Source organism: Pelmatolapia mariae, linkage group LG1, assembly GCF_036321145.2.
Source record: "Pelmatolapia mariae isolate MD_Pm_ZW linkage group LG1, Pm_UMD_F_2, whole genome shotgun sequence".
NCBI classification, from domain to species: domain Eukaryota; kingdom Metazoa; phylum Chordata; class Actinopteri; order Cichliformes; family Cichlidae; genus Pelmatolapia; species Pelmatolapia mariae.
The window spans coordinates 14501540-14522108 of record NC_086227.1 but is presented as its reverse complement, the minus strand read 5'-3'; the positions used below and the strand labels follow the sequence as shown (position 1 = coordinate 14522108).

General features: G+C 39.5%; 1 protein-coding gene across 4 annotated transcripts in view; it reads left to right on the top strand.

Moving 5' to 3' along the window:
* The first annotated feature begins 314 nt into the window (after positions 1–314).
* cdkl5 (cyclin dependent kinase like 5) overlaps positions 315–20569 on the top strand; it is a 42204-nt gene continuing 21949 nt past the window's right edge. For 3 of the 4 annotated variants that reach the window (XM_063473287.1, XM_063473296.1, XM_063473270.1), the window contains exons 1-7: positions 315–786; positions 3532–3899; positions 7517–7551; positions 18978–19023; positions 19102–19238; positions 19626–19746; positions 20060–20119. In XM_063473287.1, the coding sequence (XP_063329357.1) occupies positions 3863–3899; positions 7517–7551; positions 18978–19023; positions 19102–19238; positions 19626–19746; positions 20060–20119 (436 nt within the window). In that variant the 5' untranslated portion in view covers positions 315–786; positions 3532–3862. The remainder of the gene's footprint in view (positions 787–3531; positions 3900–7516; positions 7552–18977; positions 19024–19101; positions 19239–19625; positions 19747–20059; positions 20120–20569) is intronic. The other variant, XM_063473278.1, reaches the window with a different exon arrangement.

Sequence of the window (20569 nt, the reverse complement as noted above, 5' to 3'; positions counted from 1 at the left end):
GGTCAAACCGAGACCAGAAGGAGGGGGGGAGGTCACACACAAACAAAATAATGCAGCATTTAATGTGCACCATCTTTCTAACACCTGCTCTCATTACGAAGCCGGTCTATGCAGTGTCCGTGAGTCCAGTGGATTCACACCGATTTCGCCAATTAGTGCATTGGTGGAGGGGAGGTGTAGGTGAGAGCGAGTGGAGAGGAGCTGCAGGAAGATTTTTAATCAGTGACACAATATGGGTTGACCAAAGGGGAGGGGAGGGAGGCAGCAGCAGTAATTAACGGTGTAAAAATCTGCGTGCTGCTGGAAGGAGACGATCACAGGGCTTATCAAACGCTCAACAAACAGTGCGCTGGACTGCATTTCCATCCCAAAGTTTTATTTTATCTCGACTCGCTGTGGATCTTAAACCACTGCTGGAACGCGCAGACGTCCGTGTTTCTATTGGCTGTGCGCAGCGTCGCTCAGAGGAATGACGATTTTGCTGCTATAACCAGCTGATGCTGAGGCTATGAACGCGGAGCCTCTGAAGAACTGTTGACGGTACATTGACACCCCGTCATCGGCGTTATGCCTGCGGATTCGGTCTCCCGTCCGTCTAAAGACTGAGTGAGTAGGACATTTGATCGTGTCACGACGCACAGGCCCGGGTTTCCCCCCTCCTCCATCTCCTGTCGCTCCACATGATGTTTCTTCGTCTTCCCACATCATCATTTTCATGGGCATGATGCTCCGTGCTTCACAGATTGAGCCTTCTCACCTCGTACAGGCGTCACATCGCATCTGCAGGTAAACCTTCGCGTGGTTTAAACGGTGGATGGGCTACGAGGTTTTTACTCGTTATCTCCTAGGATTTGATTTGATTTTTGGTATGTGTTGTGTCTTACCACGGGTTCATGAGTGAAGGCTTTTTTTTAATTGTGGATGTTGTTGTGCAACATTGTCGTGAACGTGGACCGTTATAATGTATGCACTGGTTGCTGTGTAGGCTGAGAATCGCGTGGACAGCGATGGAATGGTGGTGCGCTCTGCAACGCAGCGACGAAAGAGACGCAGTTTCGGTGCAGAGAGAGCAGCATTACTATCCTCCCCCCACCCCCCTCTCTCACCTCACGCAAACACACATAGTCTCGTGCACGCGGACGCACGCACCTGCCTATTAAATTCACACTCCCAAACTCACTTATTGCCGAGGTATTCTTTGCATGCAGACTCCAGCGAGCCTCAGTTGCAGTGTCGTGCTGCCGTCCGTTCTATATTCATTCAGTATTCTCTGGACTTTCACGGTGATGTTTTCACCTTTTTTCCATTTCGTTTTGCAAGGAGAGGAAGCAGCTTATCAATAAACCGAATGCATGCTGTATCCATATTTTTTTTATCTCCCTAAAGTATGAGCTCTAATGTCTCATAGGTCACTCTTGTCGCTGGCGTATACCTATTAAAATGTGGACAACGAATTAATTCACTACCCACTGTCCTTAAATGACAAGCCATGAGTGGCCTTAACGTCCACCTTATCTCTTCCCCTGGAAAGACTTAGCTGTGTGGAGCGTACACTGCATAGGAAAACGCCCACACAGGCACATGAGCCAAGTCAACGTTAAAGTGTTTTTTTTGCACTGCTGAATAAATCAAGTGTTATACAAATGAAGTTGGACTGATACTGTGAGAAGCTTTGATGGTTCCAGTCCAACAGCATTCACATTACAAAAGAGGCATTTAATATTCGTGGTCAGTTTTTGGATGTGTGACAAGAGACAGTCTGCCTTTAGATGTAATTGTTCTGGGGCTTTTTTTTTTCTTTGCTTTGCTTAAACAAAATAATAACAATATTACTTGTACATAGATGTATGTACCTCACAGAAAGATTGAGGGGTAAATATAAGCAAAGAGGGAGAATGTTAAATCTTCACATCAACCATCTCAGCTTGACAGATTCAGAGATCTGCAGAGACAGCGGCCACTTCACAAAGTGTAACTGTTGCTGATGTGAGAGTGGTTTTGGAAAGTAAAACAACTGTTTCGACCTAATGATCCTTTAGCTTAAAACCCAAGAGGTCACCGGGATTGTTCTAAATCCTCCCGACGCAGACGTGAATTTACACATCCGCTTTCCTAGGCAGCCCGTTTGATTGAATTTCACCCAATAATTCCTCAGATGATCTGGGTGTTGTCACGCTGTGTTATTGAGTGCTCGGAGCTAAGTTCAAGTCTGACACCAGACCTGAGACGGTATTGCTGAGGTGTAGGTTGTAATGATGACCCAATTCTTACCCTAATGCTATAGTTTGGAGAAAGACAAAGCAGACCTATTTGAGGAACAAATGAGAGTAGATTTTGATGTTTGTCATTTAGAATGATTATTTTCTTTGTTCTGTGATTGCTAAAACTGGGAGAACAACGTAATAAAAAACACAATTACATATTCTTTTTGCTTGTTTGGGTTGTGATGACTTAGACCTCAGAGGGTTAACTTGCTAATACCAAGAATGTGTCATTTTTACTGTGTTCAACATCCAGTTTACCTTGTTAACACTTCCTTGTTAGCCCAAACACAAAAACTGTTAATAGTTTTGCAATATTTAGGTGTTATGTAAATATCTTGATGCATGCTCAATCATCCAGGTAAGGAAATCCCAGAAAGTTTGATCGTGTTCACCTGGACGTCGTGTTTTCAGTGGGAGAAATGTTTAATCACTCATCTAAGTGACTTCTTCAGTCTCACTCACTTGGATGAATGACGAAACATTTCTCCCACCAAAATGATGAACACAATCAGCTTTCTGGGATTACATAAAGTACTTGACAAATTTTTTCGGAGCCGATGACAGGAAACACGAATGACAACACAGAATGTGATGGTTAATCAAGTAGAGACCTTTCTCTGAAAACCACAAACATCACTCAGCTGGTGTCTCCAGAGGGAAAGTCAGACCGAAATCTGTGGGCTATATCATGCATCACTGTTTGTTACCAAAATTGTGCCAACCCATTTAGTAAGTGCAGAGATGTTTTATCAGATAAGTGAAAACTTTGACCTGCTGATGATTGCCGAGTGCTGTAGGCAAATTAAAGAGGATTCATTCTCTTCGCACCATGGATATTAAAGCACTCCATCCAATGGCTGTCAATAACTTTATTAAATAGCAAAAATGTCTTTTTTTGTAGGGACGGTAGAGGAAAAGGTAGGGGATCACTCAGAGGAGTCCTCTTCTGAGGATCTTCTGAGCACCTATACAAAATCTAACGGCTGTCTCCAGTTGTTGTTGACATTCTTTCTGCAGCATCCTCCTTGCTGATGTATAGCTAATTAGAATAGATGGGATCTGTGTGGAAGTCATGCTTAAGCTATGAATTATTTAAACATGTCCTCAAGGAAATGTTGCCTTTCTGTATATCTACATGTCCTACTTATTCACTGTCTGTGTCAGGAAGACTAAGAGCACGCAACTCCCTTTGCAAGGAATGATGGGATATTTGGACCTTCAGAGGGACCCTTTGATTGCATCTTTGTTTTTGTCTCTGGTCTTCCAGGTTTGCTGGCATGCAGTGTTGGATGGAAGTAGAAGAAGGACATCAGGACATGGAATAAAGGGAGCGCAAAGGACATCTGAACATACTCGACTCAGATACCTAATAATTACAATAATAATAGATATTTTTAAAAAGTCCAGAAAAGAGAGAGAGAAAGAAAGAGAGAAGCTATGGTGTAAAGGGAGTGAAGATGGGCAGTAGTCAGACGCTTGCAATGTTCCTCCTGGAGTCCACAGTTCACTCCACCGGCTGGTCAAAGCAGGAGTCTCCTCGCTAAAAACCCGAGCAGCTCATTTCACCCGCTGGAGGAGCCCTCACTCTCGGTGATGTAATGAATAAGTTTGAAGTCCTTGGCATTGTGGGCGAAGGTGGGTGGATTTTACACGGCAGATTTCACTGCATGCTTTAAAACTTGAAGACTTTATGTACTGTTGCTGGTAACACTGGGGTCATAACCAGTGTACATTTTAATGGGATTTGGGAGTCTTACACTGCACAGCTGAAACCTACACACATAGCTGTTGACAGAGCGTATATATCCTACTTTAGCATTTTTGAGCACAGGCACATTTTAAAGGGGCACATTAGTCTCAGAGTTTGGTGAAGTCTCCCATGGAGTAATGTCTAATTCGTTATAGTAATAGCTTTGGTCATTAGGTCGCCATATTTATCTTAAAACAGGATTGTGAAATAGGCGGGTGTTTGTTTTGTTTTGGTTTGGTTTGGTTCGTTTGCATGTATGCCTATTTGATAAGAATACCTTTAAAGGTTTTACTATGAAGCCTCGCTCTTTCCCGTTTTGCAAACTGAAAACATCCCCTGCATATACCTGTTGTTTGGATCCTTTCCACAGCACTAATTTAATCAGTATGATAACAGTCAAGCATGCTCACCCCTCTGCTGCTCAGTTTATCTTCTCTAACAGTCTCTGTTTTTATTCCTTAATCACGTTCAGTTGCTTCTATTCTGTGTGATTATCATCATCATCAGTGCAGTCCAACCCTTCTTGGTTTTGGTGTAGCAGACAGAAATATGAGTATTAATATGCAGAATCTGCAGGCACGGGGACAAGATTTTTGTTTAGACCAAACATGTTTAAGAAGGTGTTGTTTGCATACAGGTAAACAGCCAGTCCAAAGAATTGTGCATTTTTATTCAATTACTTTAAAAAAAAAAATTTGTCTGCATTGCTAAACGATAACTTTCATGTGGGATAGGAAGTCTGGCTACTCCGGAAGCCCCAAAATGTTATCAGATGATAGCCAATGGGTTCCCATGCCTAAAGCCTTTAGTTCAAAGGGTAGGATCAACCCCTTCCTGGCCAGAAAAAAGTGCTGAGTTTCATAAGCACTGCTTAGAAAATCTAGTTTCAATTAAAATTACTTATTGAATTAAAAGACACTCCAAGCTCAAGAGCAGGAACTGATTTGTAGTGCTGATGAAACTGATATTGCTTCAATCTATAAAACGCTGCATTTGCCATGTACAGGTAGTTCTAACTTTCAATGTTACTCTAGCCTTACTTTGTTCATGGTTAGTATGAGATGATTTAATATAATCCCTTGTTTTACTGTTTATGATAAAATTAGCAGTGCCTGTCTGACAAAGGCCTCATCCTGCTTATAGATGAGAAAAGCACTATATATGGTTTGGGCTCAAAGTGTTTAGCTTGGAGGATGTAAAATGCCTTATTAAGAAATCGTAGAAACCACACATTTTTCAGCACCATACGAGTATCGCTGAAATGTTGAATATGCATGTAAGTAATTCTTGCAAATCAAATTTGTGAAATTTTCAACAGCATAAATTAGTCTTGGTTCTTCTGAAAAGCTAATCCTTGATTCTGCTATTTTTATTCCTAATCGTACTTTTCTTTAAGGTTTATATAAATAAAATAAATAAAATTGTACTTTTAGCTGTGAGTGACTCTTAAGTGAGCCACACAAACGCCCTTTAATTAGCAATCCATGTAGCTTCTGTTTCTTGTAGCCAGCAGCGTGATTTGCAGCTGATTTGACTGAGCTGGATGGACATGTATTCCTGCTTTACTCTAATGTGAGAAGACAGAGTAGCCAAGTGTTTATTCTGCTGTTGGTAATTCTCGCAAACTGTGATCTACACCAGCACTCGTTACTACATCTATCAAAAAGTTATGTACACAACGAACCGCAATAACAGTTTTCACACAGTTTTCTGGGTTTTTTTTCTCATGTTAAAAGCTCTGTGTGTACACATTTTTCATACTTTACACAGAGCATGTTTTATATATACAGTGTAACCCTGGCGGCATATATTAAAGTTAACTGTTGTCTCTGGGAACTCGCTTTTTTATTGTATTGCCATTTTTCTTCAACATTGACACAAATGGGTTTGCTGTATTTTAAATGTATGCTATCACTAAAAATTGTTTCATCTTTTTCTTCCAGTGAAATTGTGTCTTTTTTTTTCTCTAAATACATCTTAATACCAATGTATGTAAACTTCAATCAGCAAAACTATAAAGAAGATTTTTTGTCATACTCACAAATCAGAGGTAAAGCAACTTCAGAACATTTTGTTCTTTGTAGACAAAACTCCTTCACAGTTGCTACATGTTTTTCAAACATTACAGAGAATCAAAAAAAATGATCAGATTAAACAGCTGCTGCATTTTTAGGTTTTGATATTTTTTTCTTGTGTTTCCTTTTAGCATGCAGTTAGCTAAACAGGGAGTTTGAATGTAGTAAGGATCTTTCTTAAGAATGTTATTTAGGAGTCACCATTCTCTCCTTACTGCTTATTTACACAATCATGTTCCTGTGATTTATCAAAGAAACACATTTGTACGTGTACTCGTAATACTACTGGGACATTCAGTACTCTAACTAGCACCACTCACCTATCATTGTCCATGGAAAAAGTAAGAAAGGAAGAAAGGAATTATGAAACAACTTTAGGATTTTTTTGAAAAAAATTTTTTTTTACAATTTGCAACACATCTCTTCTAATTTCAATAATCATGAAACTCATGCACACGCTTGTGAGTGGTCTGTGCCATTTATTGCCATCAATTTATGTGTATTGATAAAATGATTGTTTTACCATGTAAGTAAATCAACTTTGTAAAACTCTGGAACTGCAGAGACCATTTTTACAGTTTTTCTGTAAAGATAAACTATATTTCTACAGGCTTCTCTTCATATCTGCACCTCTTTCTTGTCCCTATAGCAAACAGATAAATATTTGAATGAATCAAAAATCTTATGGTAAGAAATATCATTATAAAAGAAATAGGTTTTAATTGTTGTTGTTTTTAATTTCCTTTCACACAAAAAAGAAAAACAAGAAAAAAAATAAACACTGAAAGTAACTCCGAAAGCAAGCTAAGTGACAGATGGTGTCAAGGCAAAAGGGCATCATTCTCCATAAGACTGAAGCTATAAAAATCTCTAAAACTGCACAGAAATCAGGCCATTGCCACAAAAACAGACCGATTCTGGCAGAAAGACAAGCAGCATTACCTAACCCATTACGTTGCATATGTGATCTGAACAGCAACAAGAGCAGTTTGGAAAGACGTGGAAAACAATTAACTTTAGCAAATGGGAGTCCAGCTGACATCCTTGAAGGACAGAGCCATAGACTCGACTTCTGAAATATCAGCCATCATCCCAGTCTTGTTAAACTGACACAATCATCTGTCTTAGTAAAGACAGGAACAGGGACACGGTGTGTGTGTGTGTGTGTGTGTGTGTGTGTTACTTGTGAAAGGTATAGCTGTGAGTGTGTGTTGAGTGTGTGGGAGAGCGAGTATGCATGCCTCCGCCTCACCTATTAACGGCTGTTTCTCTGGTGGTTCTCACCTACTGTACTTCTTTTTCATGAACCTGTTTGTTTGAGGTTTGGAGGTCAAAGCATAATTAAGATGTCAAAACTTTAACACCACATCTGAGTCTCACTTTTTTATTGAGCATTTGCATCTTTCTTTCTATTTCTTGTTGTCCAGGAGCATATGGAGTGGTGCTCAAGTGCAGGCATAAGGTAAGATAGTATTTCTGATTTCTCAGAGTCTTACAGTATGCCTGGTTTGTTTTATTGTGATGTAAAGTGTTTGGATGGTGGCAAACTTTCACTGAGAAGAATCGTACGGTGATGAAGATTGAAACAAATGTGACTGGTATGATGGTTAAAATACTCCGAAAACTACAATGTCAACAGTGACGTTTCATCCCTATTTCATCCCTGAAATGTTAGCTAGCACGTTTTAACCCATTGTAAAAGCATACAGTAATGGAGGAAATCCATTGCTTGGCTCTAAGTCGATATACTATGAAGACAGAAGTGCTGAGCCACCTACACATTATCAAGAGTAGCTGCTCAGTAATGGAAACGGATACCCTGAAGCTCCCGGCTCACAGTTTTGTGCAGATGTTAATGCCAGAGAAGGTTTGGATGTCAGCAGAGTACTAGCAACTTTTACATACTATGCATCTCAGCATTCAGTGACCCCACTCTGTAACTCCACAGTGGTCTGACCCTTTGTCACTGGGTTGCAGTGGTTCTTACACACTTCTCTTTTGCAATGTTATCATTTACAGCTGAGGGAGGGAAGAAATTACAACCAGTGAGCTCTGTAGAACAAATCATTCTTTCACAAATGGTTGTAAAGCCAGACTGCATGGCTATGTGCTGGATTTTATACATCTGTGACAATGGGACTGAAAACAGCTGAAAGATTAAAAGACTGTGTGGCCCACTACTTTTTTCCATATATAGCGTATGTCTGGTCTGTATTTTAACAACCATATTTCTGTAGCTTACAGTAGGGAGACAAGCTGTATAAGCACAGCTTAGACTTACAGGTCTAATTCATTTAATAAGGAACAGATCTGCTGTTTACATAGAGAACATTTGTTGATGGCTTAGTTTTGAAGATTCTGCTATTGCACAAAATCAACCAGCGAGCAATTATAATGCAAAACGAAATAAAGTTCATTTCGCTTTTCTAACACACCCACAGTTGGTCCATTTGTTTTGCAGACAATGTGCGTGGTCACAAATTTTGAGCTACAGACCACTGTGCTCATTGGCAGATGGCAAAATTTACCTCATGCACACCAACATTTGCAGCCTCACCAAAAGCACATCTCAAAGCTGTGAGGCTATTTATGCTAGGGTACTTATACTTGCAATGCCAAGCAAGTGTTTATCATGCAAGTTATTATCATTTGCCAATTGTTATAAAACACAAGGTAAAGCTGAGGCAGATGGAACTGTTAGTATTGCATTTATGTCCTAAAAAATAGTGGAGAAAGTGGTTTATTTATCGGATGATGGGATGGATGAATAGACAGGGAATCCCTTCAGAGTGAAAGAATGATTACAGCCTCCTTAAAGGTAGATTAGAAACTTTAATGTCACCACTTGCACATGTGCACCCTCATATGAATCACTTACTTGGTGCTTACTCACTGTGTCACGCTGTAAGCATGAATCTGAATGTTCTCTGACAGACATTGTTAGATCACGTTAGATTCTAGCAGTGACTCTTAAAACAAAGTTATTAAATGTGAGCCATTAATGTACTTTGTATGCATGAATGAAAGGGCTGAAGGTGTGACTCATCCAGCTGTGTCTTACTTAATATAACTGTGCAGTTTCATGCTTATCTTTAGCTGTTATATGGTCCTATTACTTGTTTCTCTGCAGTTTGTTTATAAAGTAAATGAATTTTCTCAACATGTGAGAACTTTCCAAATCAAAATGATTAAATTACATTGTTTGTCTTTTTGACTTGTAATGACTGGGAATTCTCAAACAAAGCTCAAAGACCTTTTTTACATTGTTGAAATTTTGGACTTTAGTCCAAATTTATTGGAATTAAAACTGCTCTGCAAAACACTAGTGCACATGCAACCAAAGACCGCCTGCAGCCGAAGGACAAATTTTCACAGTGTGACTTCTAATAAGGCTCGCATGTGCATACCAACCAGTCAAAAGGAAATGAGGCAAAATACAAAGGGCCAGTTTTGTAATATTTGAATAAATTTTAGGAATAAAACATTTCCTTCCCAATCAGGTCAAAACTCTCCTTTTTCTCTTACTGCCATCATGTGTTTAGACTCTCTGCATGGGCTTGTGGGCCAAACAGAAGAGTTGTGCAGTTGGATATGAGGGCAAGCTAGCTCATATATACCTTTTAACCCTCATCCGTAAAAGGCTGACTGGGTATTTTGTCACCATGTCAGGTGGGCGGCATACACACCTAAGTTTGTGAATGTGATGACTCGAGAACGAGGCGACATGGGATTTTAAAAGTGATACCATAGGGGTGTCTGCTCGTAGGCTTGGGGGTAGCACTGGTGGTTGCCAGTATATTTTTTAATTAATGCCACAATTCACTGGAATATACGATATGCCTCAGGAGGATATTGTCTAATAGATTTTATTGGACCCATCCTACACAATGTAACATTAGGTAAACTTGCATGATGATTGCTGCTACGCTGTTGAAAGTTATCTGCAAAATAAGTAGTAAGCTAACACACTCATTCAGTTAGCACCTCTTATATCTACTGGTCATGTTAAATGTGTGCAGTCAGTTATCTTTATTAGAGTTTTTATGTTGTCAAATCTGAAAGGCCCCCACATAGTTCTGTGGTTTGGCATCATGCATATCCATTCAGCATTGTTTCTGTTGTTTTCTATTAGCACCAAGAATAAGTATAGCCTAATGGTCAAGAAGCGCGAGCAGGCCACAGTGACAGCCCAGCACGCTGCTACTTGTGCATGTTGCTTATATGCTGTGAATTTCGAGGGTAAAAAAAAATGTAACAAATTTACCAAAGACGTATTTAATACCTTATTAATTCAGTTAGTAGGAAGTAGGCTGTTATTTCATCTTTCAGAAATAACAAATCTTTTTGCTATGTGATCATAATTAGCAGCTAAATGTGCTTAAACTTACAAAAGGTAGTTGTGTAGATTAACCCCCTTCTAATGAAATTCTGTCCATGTTTGCAAAGTAATATGTAGCTATAGCTTTCAAATCAACGTAGAGTTGCTGTCTGAAGTTTACACACATGGACATAGAAGTCATGGTAACTTTTAAATTTGGATGATTTCTTTTTTTTTCCAGGGTGAATGATTGTTGTTGCTGTATGCTTAATGACTTTAAAAAACAATTTAGACTTTCTCTAATTGGCTGAAGGACAAAAGTATACATACAGGCTGAACTATAGGTCTCTGAGTCATTTCTAAACAACAACAGAGTCCAAGAAATTCAGTTCAAACAGTTTACATAAGTACAAGTTATTTGGATGTGTCAACACTTCGCCAGGGTCTGAAAAAGGACCCAGACTTTTACCCTCCAATGAGAAGAAATGTGCAGATGTTCCAAAAGAACCCAGGAACCACCGAGTCTCAAGGCTGCTATGAACTGGAAACTGCTGAAACACCAGTGTCGCTGTCCACAGTAAAGCCAACAAGGAAAGAAGCTCCTGCTCCAAAATTGACACCTTTAAACTCGACTGAAATTCACAGCTGCCCAAATGGACAAACGAAATACCTTCTGAAGAAAGTTTTATGGACACACGAGACAAAGACTGAGATTTTTGGACACAGTGGCAAGAGTAAAGGTGAGTATCTCAGGCCTAAGAAGACTGTAGCAACTGTCAAGCATGGTGGTGGTAGCATCATGCTTTGCGGGAACAGTGGATGGAATAATAAAGGCTGACTACCTCCAAAATTTTAAACTTCAGCCCAAATCAAGAACTAGATGGTTGAAACTTGGACATAGTTGTATGTTCCAACAGGAGGACAATGATTCCAAACACATCAAAACGGGTTCTGGAATTAATAAATCATTCACGTTAACATAGGTTTCTGGAATGACTTTCCCAAAGCCCTGACCTCAGCTCTACTGAGAATTTTTAGAATATAACCAGCTAACTGTGCCAAGAAGAGTGGTCAAATATGCAGCCAAAATTATGCAGAATTATTGAAGCTAGTTTATGGCTACCAAACCGTCTGGTTGACTTACAACTTGCTAAAGGATATTTAACCAAATATCAATGTGAGTGTATCCATATATATGTGAGCCTGTATGTATACTTATAAGCCTTTGTGGATTAGAGGAAATGCAAAATAAATTCAAACTGCACTCAATTTCTTTTTTTTTTCTTCTTTTTTTTGGTGAATGTGGTGACTGTGACTGTATGACTGCAGCTGTAGTTAACGAAAAAAGTGCAATATTTGCCTCTTAAATAAAGCAGTACTTAATGTAAAAGCAAATTTTGTTACTGTTAATTCAAATGATTACAGTAATTTCTTATGAATGACAGTTGTGTTACATAGTACTTCGTTCACAACCACTAGTTATTCATTAATAAAAACGGCACCTAATGTCTAACCCAACTAATGTCTAAAGTGCTTGTCGAGAAAGTGGAAACAAAAATCCCTTAAATGGTTTCAAGGAAATGTCTTTTATTTGTCTAAGACTGATGAGCTTGATGTTCAGAAAACATGATTTTCAATCAGTGGTTTTAATTAGTTTTAGTTAGTGTGATTGTTTATTTACTATTTTTATTTATTAAATCTTTAAATTCACAATATAGTCTTCTCCAATATATCTCACCTCTTTTCACATGGTGCAGTACAATGACCAGACAGCCCATGTGAAAGTATGATACAGACACAGTGGTTTGGATTGATAGTCAAGTATTTTCCATTCATCTTTTCGGATTTTTTGTATTTTATGTGTTTATTGATCAGGCTTATTTAGGGCTTTTCCAGGCTTTTGAATCAGTCTTAGGCAAGTTGACTGCCGGTATGCCGAGTGGAGCACTGATGTTTTAGAAAGCTGGAATAATGCTGTCAGCTACAAATAATGCAGCTATTCAGGCACATTAGTCAATAAACTTGGAAGCAATCTTGGAATATAAAAACATCTGTGGATGAATCAGCATGTTACAATTGAACACAAACACACACACACGAACACACTGGTATCCTGGTTTGGTCAGAGAGGAATGGGGTTAGTGGCGGATTACTGCAAATATTATGAGCACCTGTATTCAGACATTCAATAATAAATAGACATTAACGAAGAGTTTAATTACACTGAAACTAACAAAGGGGGGCCTTTTTGATAAGCACTGATGTGGTTTACATGAGAAACAGATTGCTCCACACTGTGCCTGTTGAAATACATTTTCTGGGCTTTCTTTAATATAAACACTAAAGCAAATTTAAAGATTAAAGAAGCTAAATTGCACATTGTTTTTAAAGACACTTTACCCTTAGATGTGCAGAAACATTGAAATTGCCGTCTGTTTAGTAACAATTTAAAGTTACTTGACCTTCTTATGTGTTTGGATTCTATGTGTCTATAATTTGTACTTTTTTGATATTGTCAGTGCACACAGAATAGTTTTGTGGCTATTTTGTGATTTTTTTTTTTAATCATTTCGGTTGTTTTTAATAGACAGATAATTGAATCTTTTTGATAACTGAATGTTTAAAGGCAGACTTAGCATTGAGTACTCAGGATTGTCCCTATAGTCCATTTTCCTACATACCATACAGTCTGAGCATGTTTCGTCCAATATAAGTCATTATAACGTCCTTTCTTTGCTGTACTTCATAAAACTTTCAAAAAAGCCATAAATTATACACATTGAGTGACATTCTGAATATGCATATACTTGCATTCTGAGAACATGAACAAAATGACACTGTAAGTAGAACACAGTGGTTAGGCAGGAAGTTGAAATTCAAAGAGGGACAGATAAAAGAGAAGCTAGAAGAAAAATCTGGGAACCAGATGTATTAACATGCAGGATGCAGCTGAATGTAAATTTGGACAGCGCCTCATCTCTTAAACATATTGGCCTGTTGTGGAGGAAGGCTTAAGTTTTTTGGCTCTTTGTACTGTCTTTGTGCTCTAAAGATAAACCCTGCATTTGTGAGAGAAATGTTTGTCTACCCGTTATGGCTACGGTCACAGAATCCTAATATGTCTAAGAGACACAGAGAAATGCCAAAGCATAGTAAATCCCAGTCAAATTAAAATAAATCTTTTGGGTGGCTGTAGCTAAAGAGGTAGAGCAGGTAATCTACTAATCAGAAGGTGACTGCTTCAGTCCGCATGCCAAATATTTTTGGGCAAGATACTAACCCCAAGTTGCTCTGATGCATCCATCAGAGTGTGAATGTTAGAAAGAAAGCACTTACGTATAGAAAAAAGTGGTTGGGTGAATGAGGCGGGTTGTATAAATGTGCTTTGAGTGCTTCAGTAGAGTAGAAAAGCACTGCATACAGTAAGAACCAGTCCATTTACCATTTACCAGTAAATTACTTTCCACTGGTTATTGGTACTGTTTGTATTAATGTATGCACTTTACTCAGACACAGAGTGAGAGACAGAGCAGGAGAGCAAAATACCACTGGAGCATAACCATTACTCTCCAAGGTTTATTGTACTATATTGATTAATGCATAAAAACATTCTGAGTCATTAACTTTTAATTAAATATGATGTGCATAAAATATCTGAGGGACTAGTGAGTGGTAATAGTGACTTTTAAATTCCAAGTGTTCTATATGCATTTTTTTGGTGGTAGAAAACAAGATATGAGCTTAACAGTAAAGGTGACCCTAACTTAATGCACAGAGGTGAAAATACCACCTAACTTAGCTAATATTTTATTTACCATCAGCGTACTCGTTCTGCTGTCGAGTCTCATTGGCAGGCTTGTTCAGTAACAGAGCGCACCTCACAGTATGCCTGCCCACATAGGCTATGACAATGGTCAGTCTTTATATTACTTTATCATAGCTATGATTTTAAAAGATGACCTTTCTTTACACCATGAATTGTCTCTGTGCGCGTGCGTGTGTGTGTGTGTGTGTGTGCGTGTGTGTGCGTGTGTGTGTGTGTGTGTGTGTGTGTGTGTGTGTACCTCACAAAGTCCACTCTGGCACAAGAACAGTTAATATTTCCATGCTTGCATAGCACAAATGAAACAGCTAATAACATAGCATATCTTTAAAATTCAGTATTTTTCTGTTACAGACTTTTTTTTCTTTCTCTGGACCACAGATTTGTTGTTTTCAGCAAATCTCCATTTCATAAGAAATTAAATACCAGCTGTCAAAGTGTGGGTATGTTAAACTGGGTATTGCTTCCCTTCCTCTGGGTTACTAAGAAGTGACATGTGACATGTTTCTCACTTATATAACAGTGTAGGGATTCATTTTCACACACACTTGGAGCCAAAGATTCAGACCATTGCAATAAAAGCTTTTTAGCTTTGCTGCAAGAGAGCAGTTATTTTTACTTTTCTCAGCTGGAAGCAGGGCAAAAGAGAAAAGGGTAGCTGAGGGAGAGAGACAGAGAAGCAATGTGTGAATGTGTGTGCGTGCACGATGGAGAGAAGGAGATGCAGAGGGATGTATCGAATAGGGAGACTACGCTGATGGTAAATGGGTCACCCTGTTAGGAGTCTACAACAGACCTGCGTGTAGTTAAGAGAATCATGCCTGCAGGCTGTGTGCGCTGGGCTAAAACCTTACCCGGTGACACAGTAACTGTACAAGGAAGGAATTAAATGCATTTTAAATGTATGTTCATGTGTAAATTATATATGCTTCACCTCACGGTATGCATTTGATGGCGCATTTAATTAGTCTAGTGAACGTGCGCCAGCGTTTGTGCAATGTTCCGCCACTTTATGCAAGTGTTTTTATTAGCGTATGTGGGTGTGTGCATAGAAGCTTGTGTTATCTTGAATTTGTGGTTTTGGAGTGACAATAGCACAACCTACACAGCCAGTGTTTCCTGGTGCCTATACAGTATCTCAGTGCAGTGCTGGAGGGCTGAGAGGACTTGTTAATTAATTACTGGTAGGCGACCAGCAGAAAATTCATCAGTGACTCTTTGATAATTGATTACTTGTTTAAGTGGTTTGTCACATTACAGTCCAATTCATTTACTGGTTATAGATTCTCACGCGGGTTTTACTTGAATTTCTCCATTTAAAATCTTTGTGATCAGAACCTGATGTGTTAATTTCACTTTTCAATCCAAGCAATTTGAAAGCATAATAATAATTGTTAGAAAAAGAAAAAACTAGAAAACTAGAAAACAAAAAGACGTACATTTTTGAGTGTCCCAATGCACCAGCTGGCCATGAAGATGTCACCACAAGTAAGAGCTAACCAAATAATAGCTTTGGGGAAGCTGTAAGACATTTTAAGGTCAAGATTTAGGTAGCCAAACATAAATAAATAAATGAATGAATAAATAACGGTGGATAAAAAAAGAAACAGGTGTGGAATGGTCATTAGAATATGAAAGGAATTTTATTCTGAAAGTCTAAAGCTTTTGCAGGCATCCTGTTTTCACAGTAGTAGTCATAATTGAAAGAATAAAACCCACTATCCTTTTCAGCCCTGAAAAGAAGCTTTACTATTTGCAAGCTTTTATTTTGACAGTCTAGTACTATTTAGCTAGTCTTTTTAGAAATGAGAGACAAAGTGTAGACATTGTTCATCAGCCCCCCCATGTCCAAGTGTGAAGGAGACAGGAAAGAAGCGTATTAAAATGGAATTTGGTTATTAAGTAGGTCTTATTTTGAAAGGCCAGATTTTTTAAACATATCCTGCTTAAACCACTATGGCATCCACACAATAGTCCATTATATTCATGCATTACTGTAGCGAGTTTACGTCACAAAATGAAGTACCTTGAGCCAACTGTTGTTGTGATTTGGTGCTATATAAAAAAAATTGAAATGAATTGAATTGAACTGAATTGAATAGCTCATTATATACAGAAGAACCAGCATCATTTATGAGCCCCAGCAATTGGCTGCAATATTTGTTGTTTGCAAGGTTTTATTATGAAGGACACACTTTGCTTAGAGTCTGATTTTGAAGGTGAATCAAAATTTAGACAGTCTAGATCACCTTCCTTCTCTTTGCCATCCTTACAGCAACACTTATTCAGTCCAAATGACATCCTGATGTCCTTGCTGTAGATCCTGATGAGATATATCAGTGAGTCAATGTCTCACTTGCTCCTGGCATACAGCTTGATGCCATCCATGTACAGGAGGTGGCAGATGGTCATTCAACTCCTGAATGTGTTTCTATAACCACTTGCTGTGATGAGCTGGCTGAGGGTGTTGAGGCCTATACAGCACAGCAGCGGGAACAGTGTATCACCTTGATATAATCTGAACTTTGATGGTGACTTGTGCAGTTGGCATGGAGTTGTTGTCTTCCAGAGATTCATTCAGTACCTGATGAAGGCTATTAGTACGCCGTTAATCTTTTATAGCACCAAACACTCCAGTAGTCCATGTAAGGCGCAGGCTTTCTTGTAGTCAGTCCAGGCAGTGCTCAGGTTGGTCTGCCTGGTCTTAGAGTCTCTGACTCTATCGGTGAAAGGGTCTTTGGAGAGCAGGCCATTTGTTCTTTTGAACTCTGCCTCTCTGCTTTATCTCTTCAGACTAGTAGCCAGAGGTGTGAGACTCTGTTTGGCAGTTTTGAGAGCCTCAGTTACGGAAATTTTGTACTTATCCATGGGCTGCTGGCAGTGGGGATGGTAACTATGGCGGTGTTAACATCGTTAGATAGGATTTTGTTAATGAGCCCCAGATGTTGTACAACTGTCTTGAGTCTGGCTAGTCTCGACTACTGCTCAGTATTGTTCCTTTTGTGTTGTCTCCTCGGGATCTTCAGCTCACTAACTGCTTCCTTCTTTTGACGTTAAAGCACTGAGCTATCGGCTGCTTCTTGGTCAGCATGGCCTTCTGCTCATCCATGGGTTGTACCTCTTGGGTCAGGGGGGATTTAAGCTTTGCTTTTTCATGTACTTTGTGTGACTTGTTTAAATCATCATCAGCAAATTAGCAAAGGTGAGGCTATTTTGGGGTGTGCTGACATATCTGTGGTTTCAAAGGTAAATCAGTGGAGGTCAGAGAGCCCACACATGAGCACAAGTATCATCAGCGCTGTAGATATTGCTACCACAGAGCTTGAAATGTCCCATATGGTGCATAGCTGCTGGTGTGTGTGTTTTTGTCTGTCTAGTAAACACTGTAAAGCTCCCAGTTTGCTCTTCAGATTTTTTCCCCCCTTGGCTAAAATCTCTAACTTTACTCTGAGGATTAAGTGCTGTCAGAGCTGTAAATCCTTGTTGTTTTATTTCATTTGTCTCTCATGTAAAAATCTCTAAACAGACAACTTTGTACTGAAAAAACGCACAGGCAGTCAAACGATTTGTTTGTGTGAGCAAAAGCACTACAAATGACGCGTAGCTCATCATCACGCTGGCTTTTCCCCACACTGAGGCCGATTCTGTTGCCTATTCCACAGAAAACAAAAGAACAATAGCGGAACACAAGAGCGGCCAAGGACACTGCCCAGTATGTTGTAATTCTCGTAGAGCCTCTGGGTATAGCATCAACACCAAATAGACAAACAATGTCATGTTGACTGCAACAAGACCTTTTGCTTTATGTTAGACATGCACAACATTTGCTTTGCATCATTTTATATGAGGTAACACATGTTGAGAGACACTGTGTCACTCGTAGCTTTAGCTTCAACACAGACGCTAAATAAAACAATTAATGCATGCAGCGAGAAGGACTGTGCTAGAGTCATGGAGATTCCACTTAGTCCTAAAATTGCTACTTTCTTTCAACAAAGTAGGCCTGGTATTTGATTTTCAGTGAAAAAAGTCAGGCTGTTGCATTATATGACTGCAATATTATTGTATGTAGGGGAAATGTAATCACCTAGCATCAAACAAGCTGGCGGACATGTAAATCACTGCGTTTACCTCTGAAAAATCATGCATTTTCCGTCCAATAGCGTGCCCCAGTCCATACAGTACAGAGTCAAAGAAAAAGGAGTTCCTATGGTATAGACTGAGGGTCCATCCTTTTGCAGTAGTTGCTAAAGAGGCTTTTTAAAGTGTGCTGCTGCTGGGCCATGGCAGTCTAGCAGCAGCAAAAATCTCTGCGCTTGTGTTGTAAAAATTCAGCAAGGTCAATCAAGCAACCTGCAAGAAGCTGAAGGAGGCCTAAGAGCGTTTTAGCTATGCCAAAGAAGTGCTGTTTTGTATGTCCATGTGTATGTGCGCACTTGTGTGCATGTGTGTGAGAGAGAGATAGCCCTGAGTAAAATAACTGAAATGAGAGCACCAGCATCGCTCTTGTTTTGGCACTGCCACGGCAACTTTTCCTTCTTAATGTTAGGAGTGGGCAGGAGTAGAATTTAAATGTCCTCTCTCTTTCTTTTTACCTTTTTTTGTCGTTGTTGTTCTGCAGATACTTTCTATTTCTTACTTCTTCTTTGATCTTAATGGTCTTGTGTCGTATAGGTCTGGTTGTTGAGGTGTTTGTCTTTGGCTTGGTAAGTGGTTTGATTTGACTTTTATCCTCATGTCTTCACAGGAAACCAATGAGCTGGTGGCGATTAAGAAGTTCAAAGACAGTGAAGGTGAGTGGAGTGAGCCAGGAAGTTAGGAGAGGAGAGAGAAGCTGCTGTCTAATTTCTGCTTCTTTAATTTCTGCACAGAAAATGAGGAGGTCAAAGAGACCACTCTTCGGGAGCTGAAGATGCTTCGGACACTGAAGCAGGACAACATCGTCGAGCTGAAGGAGGCTTTTCGGAGGCGGGGGAAGCTCTACCTCGTCTTCGAATATGTTGAGAGGGTCAGTTCAGCGACTGCGTCGTTATCATTTGACTTCGCACACGTTCCTCCTCTCTACTCTGCCGTATCTAGATATCTAGCCTACTTCTAAGTTTCAGGATGTTGAGACTGCTCACTTAAGCATTAAAAAGTGTCGCCATGGCAACATATGAACTATGCTGTTGGTGAGTAATGGTATTCCCCACTGTGTTGCCAGGGTACCCGGCCAAGTGTTTATTTTATGACAGGTTTTATTTTCATGCTGTACTCTAGTCATTTAGCATGGTGTCCCCTCTCACCCCCTGTCAGGGCTAAAATAAAAAAAAAGAAACAAAAAAGAAATTAAAGGTTAACACCATTTATATTTTTAGAGCACACTTTCTAACAGGGAATTTCTTGCACCTTGCAGAATATGCTGGAGCTACTAGAGGAAATGCCCAACGGTGCTCCGCCTGACAAAGTCCGCAGCTATATTTACCAGCTCATCAAAGCCATCAACTGGTGTCACAAGAATGAGATTGTGCACAGAGGTGAGGAATTGTCACCCGGTCTAATGTCATATCTGAAAATCACACTTTTGTGGTAATTCTAATGATTCAAAAAAGGAGAAATTCAGTTCAAATTATGCTGTTGTACATGAGCATGATGGTTGAGTGTGAGCCTTTCCACACATCAAGAATAGTTTTCTAGGAAAAAGTACTGTCATAGAAAGGAAACTGAAGCTGAAGTAGACCTTCAACTCTCTGCAGAAGATGTATATTGTTGTCATGTTACGTATTCATGTAGTAGGACAGCATTTGAAGCATATTGTTAATGCCTCATTTTTCTGCATTTTTCTTCCAGATATTAAACCAGAGAACCTCCTTATCAGCTCCGAGGATGTTCTCAAACTTTGTGACTTTGGTGAGTCTTCTTCAGTTCTTTACAACAGCCAGCCATTGTCACGGTGCTGTAAGGATTTAGAGTCTGTGTGCAAGGCAGTAAAAACTCCCAGACCACGCACATTTCACTGCTCGAGTGATGATAACTGCTTTTAAAATCAAGCAAACTCTTTAACACAGTGAATCGCTTTCAGCTGCCAATTGATTGTGATTATTTGAGTTTTTGCAGTTCTCTCTGTGATTGCATTGTGCCCAGTTTGGTTTCTTGGGCTTAGTTCGGTGTGAAAAATCCCACCATTAATTTGTCACCTTGTAAGTTGTATATCAGAAGGATCAATTCTGCCATTTGGGAAACAGCCAACCAGCATTATAAAGTGCAGCCTGCTGGGTTTCAACACAATTAATCCGCCAAAGAAGTCCAATTAGTGAAGCACCTATTTTCTCTGTAAAACTCTAATAAAGTCACGTCTTT